Here is a 16,567-nt window from a genome sequence, read left to right as displayed (position 1 = left end):
CCGTTCCTTGCCCCAGAGTTGCCGACACGATCGACCTTTGGGAATAAGACCCTACGTTACTATCTTCTGTCTTCGCTTCGATATGAAGGCCTGCTGCGCCAGATACGCGGCATCTCTTCTTACACCCGGTACTGCAGCAAGGACAGCGCGCTTCACAGCGAGTTCCAAAGCCCGATCCAGTCCATTGGCCGCCGGCCGAAGAGCAGTCAGTCCCACGCCGATGGAAAGCTGAGGTTGAGCTCACTGTATGTAGATGTCTTCTACAAAGGTCCTTTACGGTGCCATGCCGAAGGAATTACCCGGCGACGACCCGGACGATGTCCTCTTCAACTCCCTCTACGGTGTCCGCACGATCGAACTAAACCGACCGAAGAAACTTAACTCGCTCAACGGCTCGATGGCTCGAAAGATTCTCCCCCGGCTCCGAGAGTGGGAGAAGTCCCAGATGGCGAATGTTATATTGATCAGTGGGGCCGGACCAAAGGCATTTTGCGCAGGCGGTGATGTCGCAGAGCTTGCTCTGCAGAATAAGAATGGGCCGGAAGGACAGCAGAAGTCGTCGGATTATTTTGCCCTCGAATATCAACTGGATCACCTCATCGCAACGTACAGCAAGCCGTATGTCGCTATCATAGACGGTATCACGATGGGTGGTGGAGTTGGCTTGTCGGTCCATGCGCCTTTCCGGATTGCTACCGAAAAGACGGTTTTTGCTATGCCCGAGACAACCATCGGTTTCTTCCCTGACGTTGGAGGGAGCTTCTTCCTTCCTCGCCTTGACGGAGAGATTGGCACGTACCTTGCACTGACTTCCGAGCGACTTCATGGCGTGCAGGCCTTCTATGCGGGCATTGCAACACATTACATTGACAGCTCCGTACTAGCGCAAATGACCACGCGTCTTTCCGAACTTGTCTTCAAGGACTACGCAGATCTAAACGAACGACTGGAACTCATCGACTCGACCATCTCTGAATTTACAAGCAGCCTACCGTCTCCAGACTCCTACCCAGCCGCCAAACACGGTAACCTGACAGGCCCTCTTCGAGACGCTATCGACCGAATCTTCAAGTTCGACACTATAGAAGAGATCCTCGCGGCTCTACAGAAAGAGGCCCAATCATCTGATGAATACCTCGCCGAGTGGGCCAAAGCAACCCAGAAAACCATCGCGATCCGATCGCCAACCAGTCTTCGTGTTACCCTCCGCCAATTAAGAGAAGGAAAGACTTGGAATATCAGCGAGACGTTCGTACGCGAACACAAGATCGCCAGCAGATTTATGGCGCATCCGGATTTCGTCGAGGGAGTCTCCGCTCGGCTCATCAACAAACCTCCCACACAGCCAAAGTGGAATCCTGCGAAGCTGGAAGATGTGTCCAATGCAGACGTCGACACATTCTTTGAACCGCCCAGGTCTGAAGAGGCTTTGCAGCTCGTCAATCCCCATGAAGGTGCCCGTGACCAGCGGTACACTGATTACCCGCATGCCCGCTTCGCTTTACCACGGGAGTCTGACATCCAAGCGGCGGTCAAGCAAGTAGGTAAGGAAGGGCCGAAGAGAGTCGCAGACGAAGTTCTGAAGCAGTGGAAGAACAAGGTTGGCGTGCGAGAAAAGGTCCAAGACGTTCTTGCTCGCAAGACTGCTCCTACCAATGACGGAAAGGGAGTTAGATGGAATCGCGAGTCTCAAGCCCGCCTTTAGATCACATGGCGCGTGAAAAGAAACTGCAGGATCTGTACGGAGTAGTAGCGATAGACAGAAGCTTCTGCCTCTGGATATAGAGCCCGAATTGGTGGACTATTTTCAGCATATGGAAGTCCAAAGTCGCTGTCGACCGAGCTTCCCTTCTGGTAATTGTGTCGCTGGTGCATTTCGCAATCTCTTTTTCCAATCAGTATTCAGCCCGAGAGATTGGCCTCTCGAGAAGGTGCAGCACTTGTAGGGTTGAGCTCGTATCTTGCTTGACGCCGTTTGTTCTTCGTGGTGGCATGTCTGTAAAGCTGCTAGATGTCTACACAGTACCGGCTTGTGACAAGGCGCGATGCTGTACTCCGTATCCCCTCGACGAACACGAGGTACTTACTCCAACAACAGGGGATACTCGTATCATCGGGTTGGCTTCGAAACCGGTCCGTGTCAACAGAACACGTCCTTCTCTTATGGGGTACATACCAGTAGACGCCTTCCATCCAGTTACCCCTGAACCATCTGATTCCAGGTCCAATAGCAACGCTTAACCCTTTCGAGCGGCTCGACGATTGGGCCGAAAGGGGCAAGTTTCAGAATGGCGCCTGAAACGGAACAGCACCTCGACCAACTCAGTGAGATGCCAATCTCCCAAGAATGCTCCTTGCCCCAGGCGACGGCCAAATGCCTGACGATAAAATAAAAATGTTTAGCCCCTTCTCGATAGACTGTTGCTGTTTTTCCATTCGATTTACGTTGTCCTTTACATCCGACCAAATTGATCACTCACCTTCGTCAGTATTGAGGTCAAGCATAAATCATCGAGAAGAAATCAGTATACAGAGATGGCCAGCCTGATAAGAACTGCCGCCACAGCGCTGGCTTTTGCCGGCATGGTTAGCGCTCAGAGTTCTTCGGTCATTAGTGTCTTCCTCCCAGATACTGATCAGCAAACGCTTGTGGGCTCTCTCGTGGCATCTGTATGCTGCTCCACTCTGAGGTCGACATGCCCCGAATGCTGACCTTTTCAATCTAGGATGCTACCAAAACGACCGTGGCATTCGGCTGTCCTGCGGGCGAGGACTCCTCTGATTGTGGCTTTGGACTCGGTCAGGTCACGGCAACCTTCGGGTCGTCAACGCTCATATACACGCAGACACTCGACTTGCTCACTCTTGGACTCGACTGCGCCGTGACGGGGACGACAGCCGCTGTATGTGCTCAGACGTACATTGGGCCAGCAGGGTACCTCGAAAGCGATACAGCAACGGACGACTCGCTAACAGCAACCGATGCATCCTTCAACACTCAACTCACCACGTCTGTGTCTACTACAGCACTTTCTGCATCTGACATGTAAGTATTGCAAAGGACATGTGCGAATTGCAAACCCTTCGGTATCGCATAAATTAAAAACACGATTCATGCTAACGCCACATCAGAGCTTTCATCCCGATCACACTCACAGCTTTTCCCAGTAATGGCGCCAGCAGCACAAGCGCAGGAACCGGGGCAAGTGAGGGTGCCTCCGCAACGACAAGCACATCGAGCGCCAGTGCCACATCCAGTGGAGGCAATGCTACTTCCACAACCCAGAACGACGATGCCGTTAAAATGGGGGGCCAGCAGTTGCGATGGATCGCGTCGGGTGCCGGGGTTCTCGCGCTAGTGGCCATATTGCTGTAATTGGACGAGCATGTACTCCTATACTGGCTACCTCGTACTCGTACCTGTTACTTGTACGAGGTACCAAGTACGTACTCGTAGGACCGAGGACGTGGCTCTGGGTGGCCGTTTCATATGACGGCATGGCTCTGACAGAACTGGGGTTTCGCCATTGTGGCGCCAGTGAGATGTCGCTCCAAGGATTAAACATCCGGCCGGATTACCTGTGTTTTATTGGAGTAAGAATGGGACGGCCACGGCACCCGCCACGGACAGAATAAGCGGTGGCGCGAGGATGAGGCACATGCCACCAGTATCTGGGGACTTTGCCCACATGGAGCTGCCAATTCGAAGAGTGAGACTGTCCCGGATATTTGGCCCGCAGACCATGAGGACGAGCAGCATGACGTACCTTGGCTATGACATAGTGCCCAGCTCCGTTCTCTGAAGGAGAATAAGTCCTTTGTGATAACCGTAACTACTCGTACCCTCTTCTTTTCTTTTCGTTCAACTGAAAAGCTAAAGGATCTCTTCGTCCATAATTAACTTCCCAGCCCCTCTTCCCCACGATCTGTCCTAACTTGACCTGGGGCGGAAGAGTCTCAGGGCAGGCAGCGAAAAGGTCTGCTGCACGTTGACGTAGCCCCGGAGATCTGGCACAGCTCCTGTTTTATGTAAGCGGCGATCACCGATGCTGAGTCCCAAGGTGATCGGCGATGCAGTTCGTCAAGCAGATCTATTGGGCGGAATCCACACCCCGAGAGGCGCTGGACGCTTGCTGATCTGCCCTGCTATGGGTATCTGAACAATTCCCATGCCTGCACGGCAGGCCGTGACACGCCAAAATCTGGATATCTCCACCGACGATCAAGCTGCTGCTGAGGGGTGGTGCTCGTAGATGCAGGCACAGAAGCCCGATAGACGTGAACAGGTCATCCCAAGCAGTGACCACTCAGTGCACTTCAATTCGTGCATCGGAATGTACCATCAGTTTCTCACCTTGCCTTCATCCTTGTATCCTCTCCACAGAACGATCAATCGGCAGTCCTGCAGATGCCATTCCAGGACACTAGGCTGCTTCCAAGGACTTCTCAGATTCCTTTGTCGTCTCTGATTTGCGTGCAGCTTCCCGCACACTTCCTCTCTCATCTTCGTCCCTCGCAGACATTTTCCTGCATGGAATCAAGTTCCGTCGCTATTCCCTTGTGATCCGGGTCAGCCACTCTACCCCTGCAAAACGCTGCCTTCCTTCTCACACCTCGTACGCCTTGGGTTCAGGTTAAAGCCACTCTTGCCCCATCCTACCTCTGTTCACCACACAAACCGGCTCGGAAATCCGCCGCGCTACCGTTAGGGCATCTCCCGATCGTGTGTTCTGTGCACAATCTCTCAACGACCGCGGCTCATTTAGCCCACCGCGTGTCCACCGCATCAAACACGTCGCTCACCCTCACCTGTGCCTCACTATTTTCAGCCCCGACCCTTCCTTGGATTTCAATCAGGATCTTTCCTCCGAGTTCCACATCGCTTCTCACTGCGATTGCTGATCAAAATAATATTCAAGCTCGCCCACACACACCCGGATAGTTCTCCCAGGAACCCTCTTAATCTTTCATACCCCTCCTTCTGGAAGGACAAAACATTCCCCCCTTCCTGTACCACCATTCCAAATTGATCCAGACAAACATTTGACGACAAACGACTTACATTACGCAACGTCTGCAACTGGAGCCTGCGCCACCATCAGTATCAGCGTCAGTCGCAACTCTTAGTCCGTTGAGAAACGCCGCCAACATCGACGCTGCAGCTACCGTCAGTACTTTTGGCGATCGAAGCTCACAGGCGCCTCAGTCATGGCCGTTCTAGGCAGTCACTCAGGCATGTCCTCAGCGGGCGCTTCTTCAGCAACCCCTAGCATCAGCGACCTTGACGGTTACAGCTTTCGGGACTATCATTTTCCTACCGCCTCCAGCTATGCCTCTGCTCAAGACGATGACTTTGGATTCGACCCGCCGTCAAGACCCAATGCAACCCACAATGACTACACGGTCTACAGCCCTCCCAACGACTATTCGTCGCAATGGCCGGAGTTCAAACGTGAGGACGAGCTGAAGCCAACCACCGAGAACCTGGTCAATCTGGATATCTACGAGGTGGACAAATTTATCGCATCCACGTTGCCCAACACCAAGACAGCAGTGTCACGATTCGGCCAGATGACACCTCCAAGATCAAACTCTACAGCCAGCACCATCAGCAAAGATGAGAAATTGTCACCAAAGACTCTCCCCACCGAACCACGAAAGAAAGGCAAGCCCCGTACTAAGGCTGCGGAGACTGCTTCTGCCAATCCCACGAAGACGACTACTGCAGGCCGCAAGCGCAAGTCCGCGCGGAAGGCATCCACTCCTGAGGAGCAAGATGGCGCTCCAGACGACCAGAAAAGAAAACAGTCGCTCGAAAAGAACAGATTGGCCGCTGCAAAGTGTCGCATCAACAAGAAAGAAAAGACGGAAAGACTCCAACGGGACTCACAAACCAAAGCAGTCGAGAACGCATACCTGAAAGACCAGGTCATGCGCCTGAAAGATGAAATTCAACAGATGAACGCCATCCTCGTTGCACATGCAAACTGCGACGGGTGTAAATCGCCAGAAGAGATCCAAGCCCATGTGACAGCGCTCGGTAACGAATTCTTCAGCCAGCAGCTGGCACTTACAGGGACCAATTTTGCCGATTATCAGCAGATGCACTTTTCAGGATTGCCTACCTTGCCCGATAACTTCTTCTCCAACTCAGCTGCAGATCCAATGCTACACCCTCCCCTCCCAGAATTCAACCGGTCTGCAGAGTTCGAGGTTCACACTCCGCTGCCAACCGACTGAAAGCACGGACATCGGCTAATCATTTTTCTTACCCGTGTACTATCTACGACCTGATTTGTTCTGCCTCCGGGAACGACCAGCATTGAACATGTATGTGCTTCTGCGTTGACTGATCAAGGAGACCTGCGATCCAAGATACCCCTCACAGAAAGTTTCTTCTGTGGACATCAGCTGGGCATGGCCTGCGCCAACACCAAAGATGCTGCCGTCGAATCAGGTCCTGCAGCCGCGACTCACGTCGGGAAAATTAGCTCCCTTTTTCATGGCGGGGTTGATTTCGCTCTTTTACCCCGCTCAGTGTGGCGGTGCTGGTAACCGACGAGCGAGCGAAGCGATGTAAAGCACATATCGTTGATGAGTTGGGGCCGTTCGCAAGCGTATGATTGTTGAATGCGAGGGTCGCGGCGCCGAGGATCCGATGAGAAGCGCTGATTTCCAGAAGATCAGCTTGAGTCAAGAGCGCTGCTTTTGCTGTGGGGAAATGGCGACTTTCTGTCCTACAAACAGGATTACCCTCCGGACGTATGAGTTTGTTTCGACGCCGAGCGGCCAGTGGAGCAGCGGAAAACTCTACTGGGAGAAATGACATGATACTGCTAAGTAGCTGCAGGAAATGAAGCATGAGGAATGTATTAATGTCTATGAAACCCAAACCTTTTTGTTTTCCTGCAAATCATAGCTCCCAAGACGTCCGATTATGATTCCTGATTTGCCGGTTCGAAGTTATACTTCCCCATGGTGACAAGTCCTAAGGTACTGTAGGGGCACTCGAACCGGGCGGACAGAGATGGCCTGTGCTACTCTGACTTAAGCCCAGATCACCCGGCACCGACCTTCGACCCTAAAACTTGGTGTAATAGCCGCGAGATGTCTCTGCAGCAAGGAAACTTGCTCACCCCATCAATTCAGTATACTCAAGAGCCAGAGGAGCCCTGGTAATCGTGAATCTACTAAGGTTCGAACATGTAAATCCCCACAAAGGCGCTTGACCACTGTGCCGAATAATGGTACTCGTAGCCCATCAGTGCGGGCGATATTGCAGCTTACCGCAAACAGTAGCCCACTACTTGTTACGATTGCCCTTTCCATCACTTCTATGCTTATCGTAGGCTTGTCCTTGAACCTTCCTAAGTCGCAAGCAAGCGCAACCCGGAACGGCAACTTTCGGGGACAGAAGCTTTGTGAATCCAAAGCTTGTCGGAGTCCGAGTACCCAGGATGCAGTGAGAATGGCCCCCAAGACGTCCAAAGCTACGAGTACTGTACCCCGCAAAGTCAAGTGTGCTCTAAGAGTACTCGAACCTTCCGTGCATCTTTGCCAGGTCACCCAGGTCTACTGAGTACGAGTAGACCTTGATGTCGCCGGCAATGAACTCCGGGAAGACCTCATCTCGGATGTCCCTGCGAGTACGATTACTAGGCAATCCTCGCACTAGGTTCCAACAGAACCGATATTATTGATTGGCAACCTCCGACCGTGTACATTCTGTGGGCGTGAATGGTGCCCGTTGCAGTACGAGGTACATCTTACATGGTGGGTACTGTGTACGAGCACAGTAAGCTCATCGTCTAATGTGGATTTACGAGTACTGTGTACACCATCCGCAAGGCTGGATTAATGTCACATGCGCACACTGCCTCCATTCCATATTCGTACCTCGAGCGAGCTCGAGCTACCAAAGTACGGATATTGATCGCTTGATGATCGACGACGCTGCATGCGGCGCCCGTGCGGGTCGCTAATAGGCGGAACTCTCCAGCCTCACAAGGCGGGAGGGATCTTCCAGAAGGGGTGTGTGGGTGGGGAGGAGGGGTGTGAACGCAGCATTTGACATCATCGATATCATCGACACTCCACCGCCAGCCTTACAAGGTACCCATACAAAAAATGGAGCAAGAGTCCCGCCCCATTGCACACCTTTCCTGTGGTTGTGGCTTGAATCGACGACGTCATCGGCATGTCGCTGTGACAGACAGCGATGGCGGGAGGGGACGGGGAGTGCGAGATACAAGTATTTCATATGAGTTTTGAGGGTGTCCCATATTTTATATTCGTAAGGTTGGTGATGGCTCCGCAGATTTTCATGCTTCACCAGGCTCGCAGGTCCACACTGTACGGAGTACTCGTCCACGTACGGCAACTGCGGCCATCCTGATTGAGACGATTAGTACAACCGTCGATGCGGTCGATACCCTTTTCCCTCGTGATGCGATGCGCTGCCTCGCAGTGCATGCTATCTGTCTGCCTTGTCACGTCTACCCTTCCTTTCGCGCTTTCTGCTCGCTTCGCAGTGCCGTCGGTTCATTGCAAGAATGCAGTCGAGTCCACCCCGACCCTCTTGTCTCTGGCCTCGATACTGAAGGATGCCGGTCACTGTGACGATCGAGTCAGTTTCCTATGCGGAAGTCTTCCGGATCTGAAGAAAAGATCGCTGAGATTTCGGATCGCTTTGGATGAAAATACTGAACCTGTCTCGCAGCTTCTTGCACGCCCTGTCTGTGAGCAGCGACAGGGAAATGGCTCATATTCGCAACTACACAGTTTCACAACCATATCCGAGACTGCGCTGTCGCCTGTCGAGATGCTACGAACAGTTACCGAGAGATCTGATATTTTAGGGATATTGGATTTTCAGCCTCTTCTGCATCTCGTGCATAGCCTAACACATGAAAGAGTGCCTAATGCACCCCTCTTCCCCGGAAAAGGCTGCTGGAAAATATGGCCTGTGATAGAAGATGCGTGGGAAGTCGTGACAGGGAATAGGATAAGGTAGGAAGAGCACAGTGACAATAATGCGAGGTTGCTTCTGTATGCGTGGGTTGCTTCTGTATGCGTGGGTTGCTACTATATGCGTGGGTTGCTACTGTATGCGTGGGTTGCCTGCGGCTTGAGGGCACTGGATCGCTGGATGGAGGCTCATCGGTCAGGATAGCCTCGTGGTTTGAGAGGTGTTTGCAACAGGTTACCTGCACTCGAAAGTGGCGAGGCCAGTATCTGTTCAGGCTCTACGGTTGGGAAGCAGTCGCTATAGGGACAGATTATGAGGCGGCCCAATTGTGAGGCATAAGTGCCTTCCGTGCTGTCTTTCGTTCCGCCTGAAATCGTCATTTAGCCCACTCAGCCTGGCGATGCCACACAGGAAGGTCTGGCTGACAGCCTTGATCGCTATCAGTGCCAAACCAAAAGGTTTGGATTCTCGATCCGCCTGACTTTACCATTCGTATGAAGTCTCCTCCATTGACTACAAACAGCTAGGACTTCGAACTGCAAGCATTAGAGCTCGCTAATTTCTAGTATCTCATCGAGCTAGGTCTTCCTGACTGGTTTTCTTTCAATGAGTGTGCGGACGCCCCATTGGACATCAGATTCGTCGACAAGACTGACTTCGCGCCTGCAGAGAGCCGCAAGTGTTCGAAAGGGCAAGGGCGGGCTCGGCAACCCTGTGTAACAATATGATGCTATCGAATGAAGGCAAGATTAATCCGTATGCAGCTGCTCAATGCGCCACGCTGCCTGGGGCCTATCAGCCTTACCATATCTGAACCACAGCCAGTTTGTCAACGTATTCAAAATACCCTCCTAGGCCTCCGTACCATGGAGATCGAACTCTGCAGCTGGTGCGTATCACTTTGACAACATAAGAGAAGCGCAGAAACTTCTCCGATGCTGAAGACGCTATCCTTCACATCTCGCTGGTAAAAATGGACAAGGCTACGGCGACTCCGGCCTCTTCCGACGCCTTTGTTCACGAACCTCTCGATCTTACCAAGTCGGCCATACGGTTGTTGCAGGTATAGCCATGCCGGGATGAGGATACCATCCAGTGTACATCAAAGCATGTTTTGAGAATCGATGCAAAGTACGCCTGCCTTTCATATGCTTGGGGCGAGCCGCAGCCTACTCACCGAATCCTGGTGAACCACAAATGGCTCCACGTGCGCGAAAATCTATACAACTTCCTCCGGTTGGCGCGGAGGATCGGTATCAAAGACTGGCTCTTGATCGATGCCTGCTGCATTGACCAGGAGAACATCTCGGAACGAAATCACCAGGTGCAACAGATGGCTGACATATACCGGGGAGCCCAGCATGTCCTTGTAGATCCCGGTCACTGTCCTGAAAGTCTGATGCTGGCGTCAATGTTGACACGGCGTGTCGTTTGGGGGGACCCACCGATCCTCAACGGAGGAAAGACCCTACTTATGGCTCCCCTGCGAGTGTTGAACTGACTTGTGTACTACACTTTCCGATCAAAGATCGAAGATGTTGCAACTCTCCCATATTGGACCAGGGTTTGGATCATCCAAGAACTCTTGGTGGCCCGAGATGCTACGTGGTATCGGAAGCGGGTTTGATTCCATGGCAGTCGTTTCGGCGGCTATATATGAGCAACGTTTCCACGCCACTGCTCTCGAACCTGAGACTCCTCTGTGGTTACGACTTCGGGCCAGGCCGAGGTGCAACAGAGTATCATTCACAAAAAGGAGACCTTACCTATCTTGTGCGGCACATATACGAACCATATATGACCACCTTCTTTTGTACGGATAAGACGGACTACGTCTACAGCTTGCTAGGTTTAGTGTATGCCAGAGGGCTTCGCGGTTGACTATCAGCCGACAACGACGTCGCTCTTGTTGGATACCATGCAGCATTTTAAGTTTCTGGCCGTGGAACAAACCATGATCGAGTCCTCGGTGGATTTCTTGACAAGAGCTTTGCAGGTTACCCTGACCTCTTACTGCCGTGCGTGCGCGGAGCCAATGCCAGACGAGCTCGACTTGATCGCTCGCGAATTCGGTGAGCAGTACGTCTTTGCGCTTATGTGTGTCGAACCCGGAGACGGGACAACATCTCCATCCTGCGCGACTTGCCACAAAAGGCTCGTTCCTGAAAACGAGTGGACTGTTAACGAAAGCGCGCGGACTCACAAATTGAAACATCCTCAACACCTGGTTAGGGCAGCGGTGAACAAGTTGTATTGCTTCACCCACAGATCGTGCTTTGAAGCGGTTACGGAATGAATGTCACCGGAATCCCAAGCAAGGCCGAGCAGTACATGGTATGATCAACTCTCAAGAAAATTATACTTCCGTGACCATTCGAGCGCGGGACCCTTGAGCAGAAAACGTGACCACTATCGAAATCAATCTCATTGCGGCTCTCTGCTACAGGCAACACCACCCTCTGTTCAACGCCGGTAGTCCGCCTTCTGGTATCCAGATGCAGGCGAGGCGGTTCCACTGCGTCACCTCCAACTATCGGGTTCCGCGGTTATTTCGACCGCCGATGATTTCGTCTATCCACCGGATTCGACCCCAGCGGTGCTGGGAACGCACCAGACTGCGGAGTTGGAGGAGCAGTCTCTCGCGCATGACCACTCAAACTGCCCATCTCTGAGAGTTGGAGTTCCGCCGCAGCATTGACGTCTCCTCCCGTCCGGCTCAGGAGGTACTCAGCGTCCATTCTGGGTATCCCGAACGAGACGAGCTGCTGGATCTTGACGGGATCGGACCCGGAGTACGTGTTGGACGTTGAACTCTGTTGAGCCACAGGAGCAGACTGCTGGCCATTCCCATGCGTGTCTTTGCCTTGATGGTATGGCGGTGGCGCGGGTGACGACAATACCGGCGGAGTGGGTGGCGCACGGCTCGGTGCTGTTGGGAACGATTTGGTCTCAGTGGTGGAAGCATGTGAGGGTCCTGGTGCTTCCGTCCGGACTTCCTTTCTTCGAGGCACCGTGGGAGAATAGTCATGCAGTGACGATGCTCTCGAGTCAGTTACCGCCGCGTTGTGGCCTGGAAAGCCGCCTGGGATGTTGTACATATCCGGTGCGTGTGGACGAGCGCTATTCGGTTGGACAGGCTGTTCAGGTCGCCGGGCCGTGGCAGGGGTGTACATTGTCTCTGCGTTCGTGGGAGCTCTCGACTTTGGTCGCGACGGCAGCGGTGGAGTAGGTTCCAAGGGATTCTCAAAGTGCGATTGCATTGGTTGGACCGTGGTGGCTGGCACGTCCTGGGCATGAGCAAAAGGATTCAATGGCGCGTCTCGAGCATTATTGGGGCTCCGTGCTGTTTCCGTCTTGCCAGGTGGATGTCTTGCGGCTGCTGCTGTAGGTCGCGGAGTCATTTCAGGCTTACGAATACCACCTCTGCTCACGGGAGATGATGTCGTCGGAAATCCCTGTCCTCTATACTGCCCACTGAGCTTGATATCCCTGATCAGCTCACACACTTGGAGGTGCGCCTTCAGTTCCGCCATGGTCGTTTCCACGGAGGCCTTGCCCGTCTCGAGACAAGCATAGCACGAGTAGGCCGCCCGCCTGTCGTGCAACGACCCGCATGCTTGGACGTGACAGCTCACAAGCAGCGCCCAGTCCTGATCCGGGGCAACGGCATTGACGTCGCTGGCGTCCGCGACGACCAGATAGCAATGTTGGCAGACCAGGCCGCCGTTGGGTCGCTGGACGAGAATCGAACTTATATCGGCTTGGGAATCCTGGAGGAGACGGGCTCCTTCGCAGTAGGTGATGTCCATGGCGTCCATTACGTCGACCATGGTGTGTGTGATTTCGGGGAACAGAAATAACGAAGGTACAGACAGAGAAGCGTCGTGAACGAAAGAGTCGAGGTAGTGGACTACTTGGTAATCGGCGAGGATGCGACGTCGACAAGCAATGTTGGAGCCTCACGATGAAGCACCGGAAGAGTGTGACAGGACGTGTGTCCTTCGGGTGTTGGGTTGACAGGCGCTGTTTACGCCTTTCCTGGCCTTGCCCTGATTTGCTCCTACACAGTAGAGGGTCTACACAGGCAGACAGATGCATGTGCGTTTCGAGCCGAATCTGGATCAGGGCTGGGCTGAAGAGCCGTCCTCATACTCGTAACGCCACCGGCACGGCGGAATTGTGTTGCCTCTGCCTCAGCCTACGAGTACGAGCTACGAGGTTCCGGCACATGATGTCCACGCTCGAAATGCAAGCGTGCAACCGATCGCCCAAGGAATGGGTGTAATCCGCCAGGCCGAGCCACAGGTGACTTACAGTAGCAGGCGATCCTCTTTCTCAGCCTGAGTTAAGCAAGATGTGCAAGAGTCCGAGGCGCACCTGTGTCCCCTTCTGGGCGCATGCGTCACACGAAGTCGATCAAGTCGTGGATTGGGATTCGACCACGGGTTGCTGTGAGTCGCTGCGTACCTCGTAGGCTGCCGTGGTTTGCTGCTTCGCCACCGTCAGTCCGAGGCAAGTTCGCTCGCTCTCGAACTTTTTGACCAATCACGACTTCGTCGTCGGTAGCGGTGGCGACGTACGTGGCCTTGCCCAGGCATCATCGTTTCTGCCCCTTCGCGTCTTGGATCATTGCCCGTTTGGGCGCAAAGCCTACCGGGTCAAAGTCTAGATGGCCTGCCTGTGCGAGGACTCGAAGAGGGAGGCCGCGCAAGAGGGCGGAGTTTCCGCCATGAGGCTGAGGGAGGCACCCGTGAATCTGGGAGTGGCGCTGATACACTACTCGTCTTGTGCGACGTTATGTACTTTCCGCCTGGTGTCTTCGGAATGTCTCTTTTTCAGACTCATTCTTTGATTACGTGCATCTAATCTAGTCTTTTTTCGAGCTCTGTCACCGACGGGGTGTGCTGGTAGAGAGGTTCTTCCCATATCTACACTTTCCGACACCAACCTCCCTGCAACACTTGTGCCGAATGGCATATCAGCAGAGTCGAGGATCACATTCGCCTGACTCGCAGTCATCGACCATGAACGGATACGTCACCGTCCCAAAGCCGTCGGGAGATCGCTTGAGGGGGCTGCAGAGCCAGGAGGAAAGACGGCTGTTCGACCTCGTTGACAAGCTCAAGGATCTGGATGTGCAGAGGGAACTCCAGCTGCCTCAGCTCGTGGTGTGTGGCAGCCAGTCGTCGGGAAAGAGCTCGTTGCTCGAGGCGATCAGCGGCCTTTCGTTCCCCAGAGGAGAATTTACATGCACCAAATTCGTCACCGAGTAAGTCGCCCGGACTCATCTGAGGGGAGCTACAGACCTGCTGACTTTGTCCTCTAGACTCAGATTCCGGCCCGGGAATGTGGAATCAATCGACATTCAAATAGTCCCCGATGCGGCCAGAAATCCTGACGATCAGGCCAAGCTCCGAAATGTCCGGTTCAAGCCCAGACGACTGACGGAGCTGGGCAAGCTCGTCAAGGAAGCAGAGTCCGTGCTGTTGGGCGGCCGTGGAGGATTCTCGGCCGATGTCCTGAAAGTAGAGGTGGTGAGACCGGACCAGCAACCGCTGACTCTGATCGACACGCCGGGCCTGATTGCGTCCCACAACGAAGGGCGAGAATATATCGACCTCGTCAAGCGGATCGTGGATGACTGGATCAAGCAGCCGAGGACACTGATTCTAGCCGTGGTGGAAGCGAATCTCGACCCGCAGAAGCAGTCGGTCCTCACGATCGCAAAGGAAGTCGATCCGACAGGGGAGCGCACCTTTGGCATCATCACGAAACCGGATCTCGTCGAGTCGCCGTCTGGGCTCGAGGACTTTTGGATCCGAAAAGCCCAGAATCTGCCGGACAGGCTTGCAGAGTTCAACTTCGCCAAGGGATGGCACGTCCTTCGGAACCGCGGAGTACGGGAGACAGGCAACGACACGTCGATGACTGAACGGGACGAGGCCGAACACCAGTTCTTCACCGACCCGGCGCGACAATGGCAGCAGGTCAACCCGGCGCATTGGGGCATCCACTCGCTGCAGGGCCGCCTACGAAGCATCTACTACGAGCACGCGCGGCGTCAACTTCCTATCATCGAAGACGACATCAACAGCCGACTCCAGAAAGCGATCAAAGAGCGGGACGACCTCAGCGAGAAACTTGCCGACGCGGACCAGATCTGGTCCAAGTTCTGCGATAGACGGACCGACCTCGCCGTCGAGGCCAAAAGCTGTGTCGACGGCACGTATGACGGCTCGGCCGACTGGGACGGGTCGCCCGAATATTATCTGCGGTCTCGCATCGAGGAGGACCACGAGGAGTTTGCGCGTGACGTGGAGACGAACGGTCACGGTCTGCGATCGGCAAGTGGCACCCGCAGCCTCACGGACGAGAGGGACGGGTTTCGGCTGTATGTCGAGGAGATGCTCGAATCGACGCGCGGCCGCGAGCTCAAGGGCAGCTACGACCCCAAGCGCATGAACCTGCTGTTCCAGAAGCACTCGGCGCCGTGGAACGAGATCGCCAAGAAGCACCTGGAACGCGCGCACAAGCAGTGCGGCACCTTTGTCGACCACATCATCGACCACGTCCTGCAGGATCAGCTGCCCGGCCTGCCGAAGCGGGTCACCCAGGCGATCAAGGAACACCTGAAGAGAGCGCTCGAGGCACAGAAGAGGAAAGCCGAGGACGAGCTGCGCGCCATCGAGGACGATCGCCGCCAACCCGCGCAGACGCAGAGTAAGCGGGTCGAACAGCGCGCTCGCCAGATGAGGGCCAACAAGATGTTTGCCATGATCAACCGCGTCACGGAGGAGGAGTCTGCGTATCTGGAGCAGGCGAATGCGAATGCGCAGGCACAAGGGAGAGATGGGCGAGAACGAGATTCCGTGCCCATGACCCCCGTCACACCTGGACAGCCTGGACAGCCTGGACGCTCCAGTGTCAATGCCACTGCGAATCCCATACGATACACGCCCGCACACGTGGACCGGGTTCTCGCGCAGGACAGCCGCGCCGAGTCAGCCGAGGAGATGGGCAGGCGGATGATCATCTACTACGAGGTACGTGTATTGTGTTCTGTTCTGTGTTTTGCGATGACTGCGCTTCGACGAAAAGAGGTTCATGATACTGACTGTGCGGTGTGCCAGGTCGCCCGCGATGTCTTCATCGACAATGTCGTCATCCAGGTCATTGAGAGGCATCTCCTCCGGCCTCTACACAAATTGTTTCACGGTGATTTTGACGTCGACAAGGATTTCTTTGCCAGAGCGGTCGACGCGGAGAGGGACCAGAATTTGACGGTCAGAAAAACGGCCGTGAATGAAAGAATTACGCGGTTGATGGGGTTTCAGGACGAATTGAGGGCGGTGTAGAGAGAACATACAGTATACCCACGGTTTTGTCTTGCGGGGTGTTAACGAAGCACTCCTTAGAACGGTGATCCTACAGGAGCATAGCCATGGTACCGTGTAGACTGACTGTCGGCATCAGGCATTTCTCGTGGATGGTAATTGTGACTAGACGTAGACCCTGGCTCTTCTCGGACATGCAGCACGATGCAGTGAGTAATAGAAAGGAAGAAAGATCGCTCCACGATTACCTCTGGCCTCCAATAAA

The 16,567-nt window shown here is 54.1% G+C and overlaps 6 protein-coding genes across 6 annotated transcripts; 5 read left to right on the top strand and 1 right to left on the bottom strand.

Annotated features, from left to right (window-relative positions):
• Positions 1–283: 283 nt before the first annotated feature.
• On the top strand, positions 284–1,705 carry G647_07210 (uncharacterized protein; the record flags this gene model as incomplete). The annotated part of the gene is made up of 1 exon (XM_008731526.1): positions 284–1,705. One exon carries the CDS (start codon positions 284–286, stop codon positions 1,703–1,705), a length of 1,422 nt encoding a protein of 473 aa, XP_008729748.1.
• Positions 1,706–2,535: 830 nt separating this feature from the next.
• Positions 2,536–3,376, top strand: G647_07209 (uncharacterized protein; the record flags this gene model as incomplete). Its single annotated transcript, XM_008731525.1, has 3 exons — positions 2,536–2,670; positions 2,727–3,046; positions 3,133–3,376. The coding sequence occupies 3 exons, from the start codon at positions 2,536–2,538 to the stop codon at positions 3,374–3,376; spliced, it is 699 nt and encodes a 232-aa protein (XP_008729747.1).
• Positions 3,377–5,931: 2,555 nt separating this feature from the next.
• Positions 5,932–6,240, top strand: G647_07208 (uncharacterized protein; the record flags this gene model as incomplete). The annotated part of the gene is made up of 1 exon (XM_008731524.1): positions 5,932–6,240. One exon carries the CDS (start codon positions 5,932–5,934, stop codon positions 6,238–6,240), a length of 309 nt encoding a protein of 102 aa, XP_008729746.1.
• Positions 6,241–10,165: 3,925 nt separating this feature from the next.
• G647_07207 (uncharacterized protein) lies at positions 10,166–10,261 on the top strand (the record flags this gene model as incomplete). Its single annotated transcript, XM_008731523.1, has 1 exon — positions 10,166–10,261. The coding sequence occupies one exon, from the start codon at positions 10,166–10,168 to the stop codon at positions 10,259–10,261; it is 96 nt and encodes a 31-aa protein (XP_008729745.1).
• A 1,253-nt stretch (positions 10,262–11,514) lies between these two features.
• Positions 11,515–12,798, bottom strand: G647_07206 (uncharacterized protein; the record flags this gene model as incomplete). Its single annotated transcript, XM_008731522.1, has 1 exon — positions 11,515–12,798. The coding sequence occupies one exon, from the start codon at positions 12,796–12,798 to the stop codon at positions 11,515–11,517; it is 1,284 nt and encodes a 427-aa protein (XP_008729744.1).
• A 1,194-nt stretch (positions 12,799–13,992) lies between these two features.
• On the top strand, positions 13,993–16,323 carry G647_07205 (uncharacterized protein; the record flags this gene model as incomplete). The annotated part of the gene is made up of 3 exons (XM_008731521.1): positions 13,993–14,237; positions 14,295–16,011; positions 16,099–16,323. The coding sequence occupies 3 exons, from the start codon at positions 13,993–13,995 to the stop codon at positions 16,321–16,323; spliced, it is 2,187 nt and encodes a 728-aa protein (XP_008729743.1).
• Positions 16,324–16,567: the final 244 nt, after the last annotated feature.

The sequence above is a fragment of the Cladophialophora carrionii genome (genome assembly GCF_000365165.1).
Source record: "Cladophialophora carrionii CBS 160.54 unplaced genomic scaffold supercont1.6, whole genome shotgun sequence".
In the NCBI taxonomy this organism is placed as follows: Eukaryota; Fungi; Ascomycota; class Eurotiomycetes; order Chaetothyriales; family Herpotrichiellaceae; genus Cladophialophora; species Cladophialophora carrionii.
The sequence above is the reverse complement of the archived record's forward strand: the minus strand, read 5'-3'. Positions and strand labels throughout refer to the sequence as shown.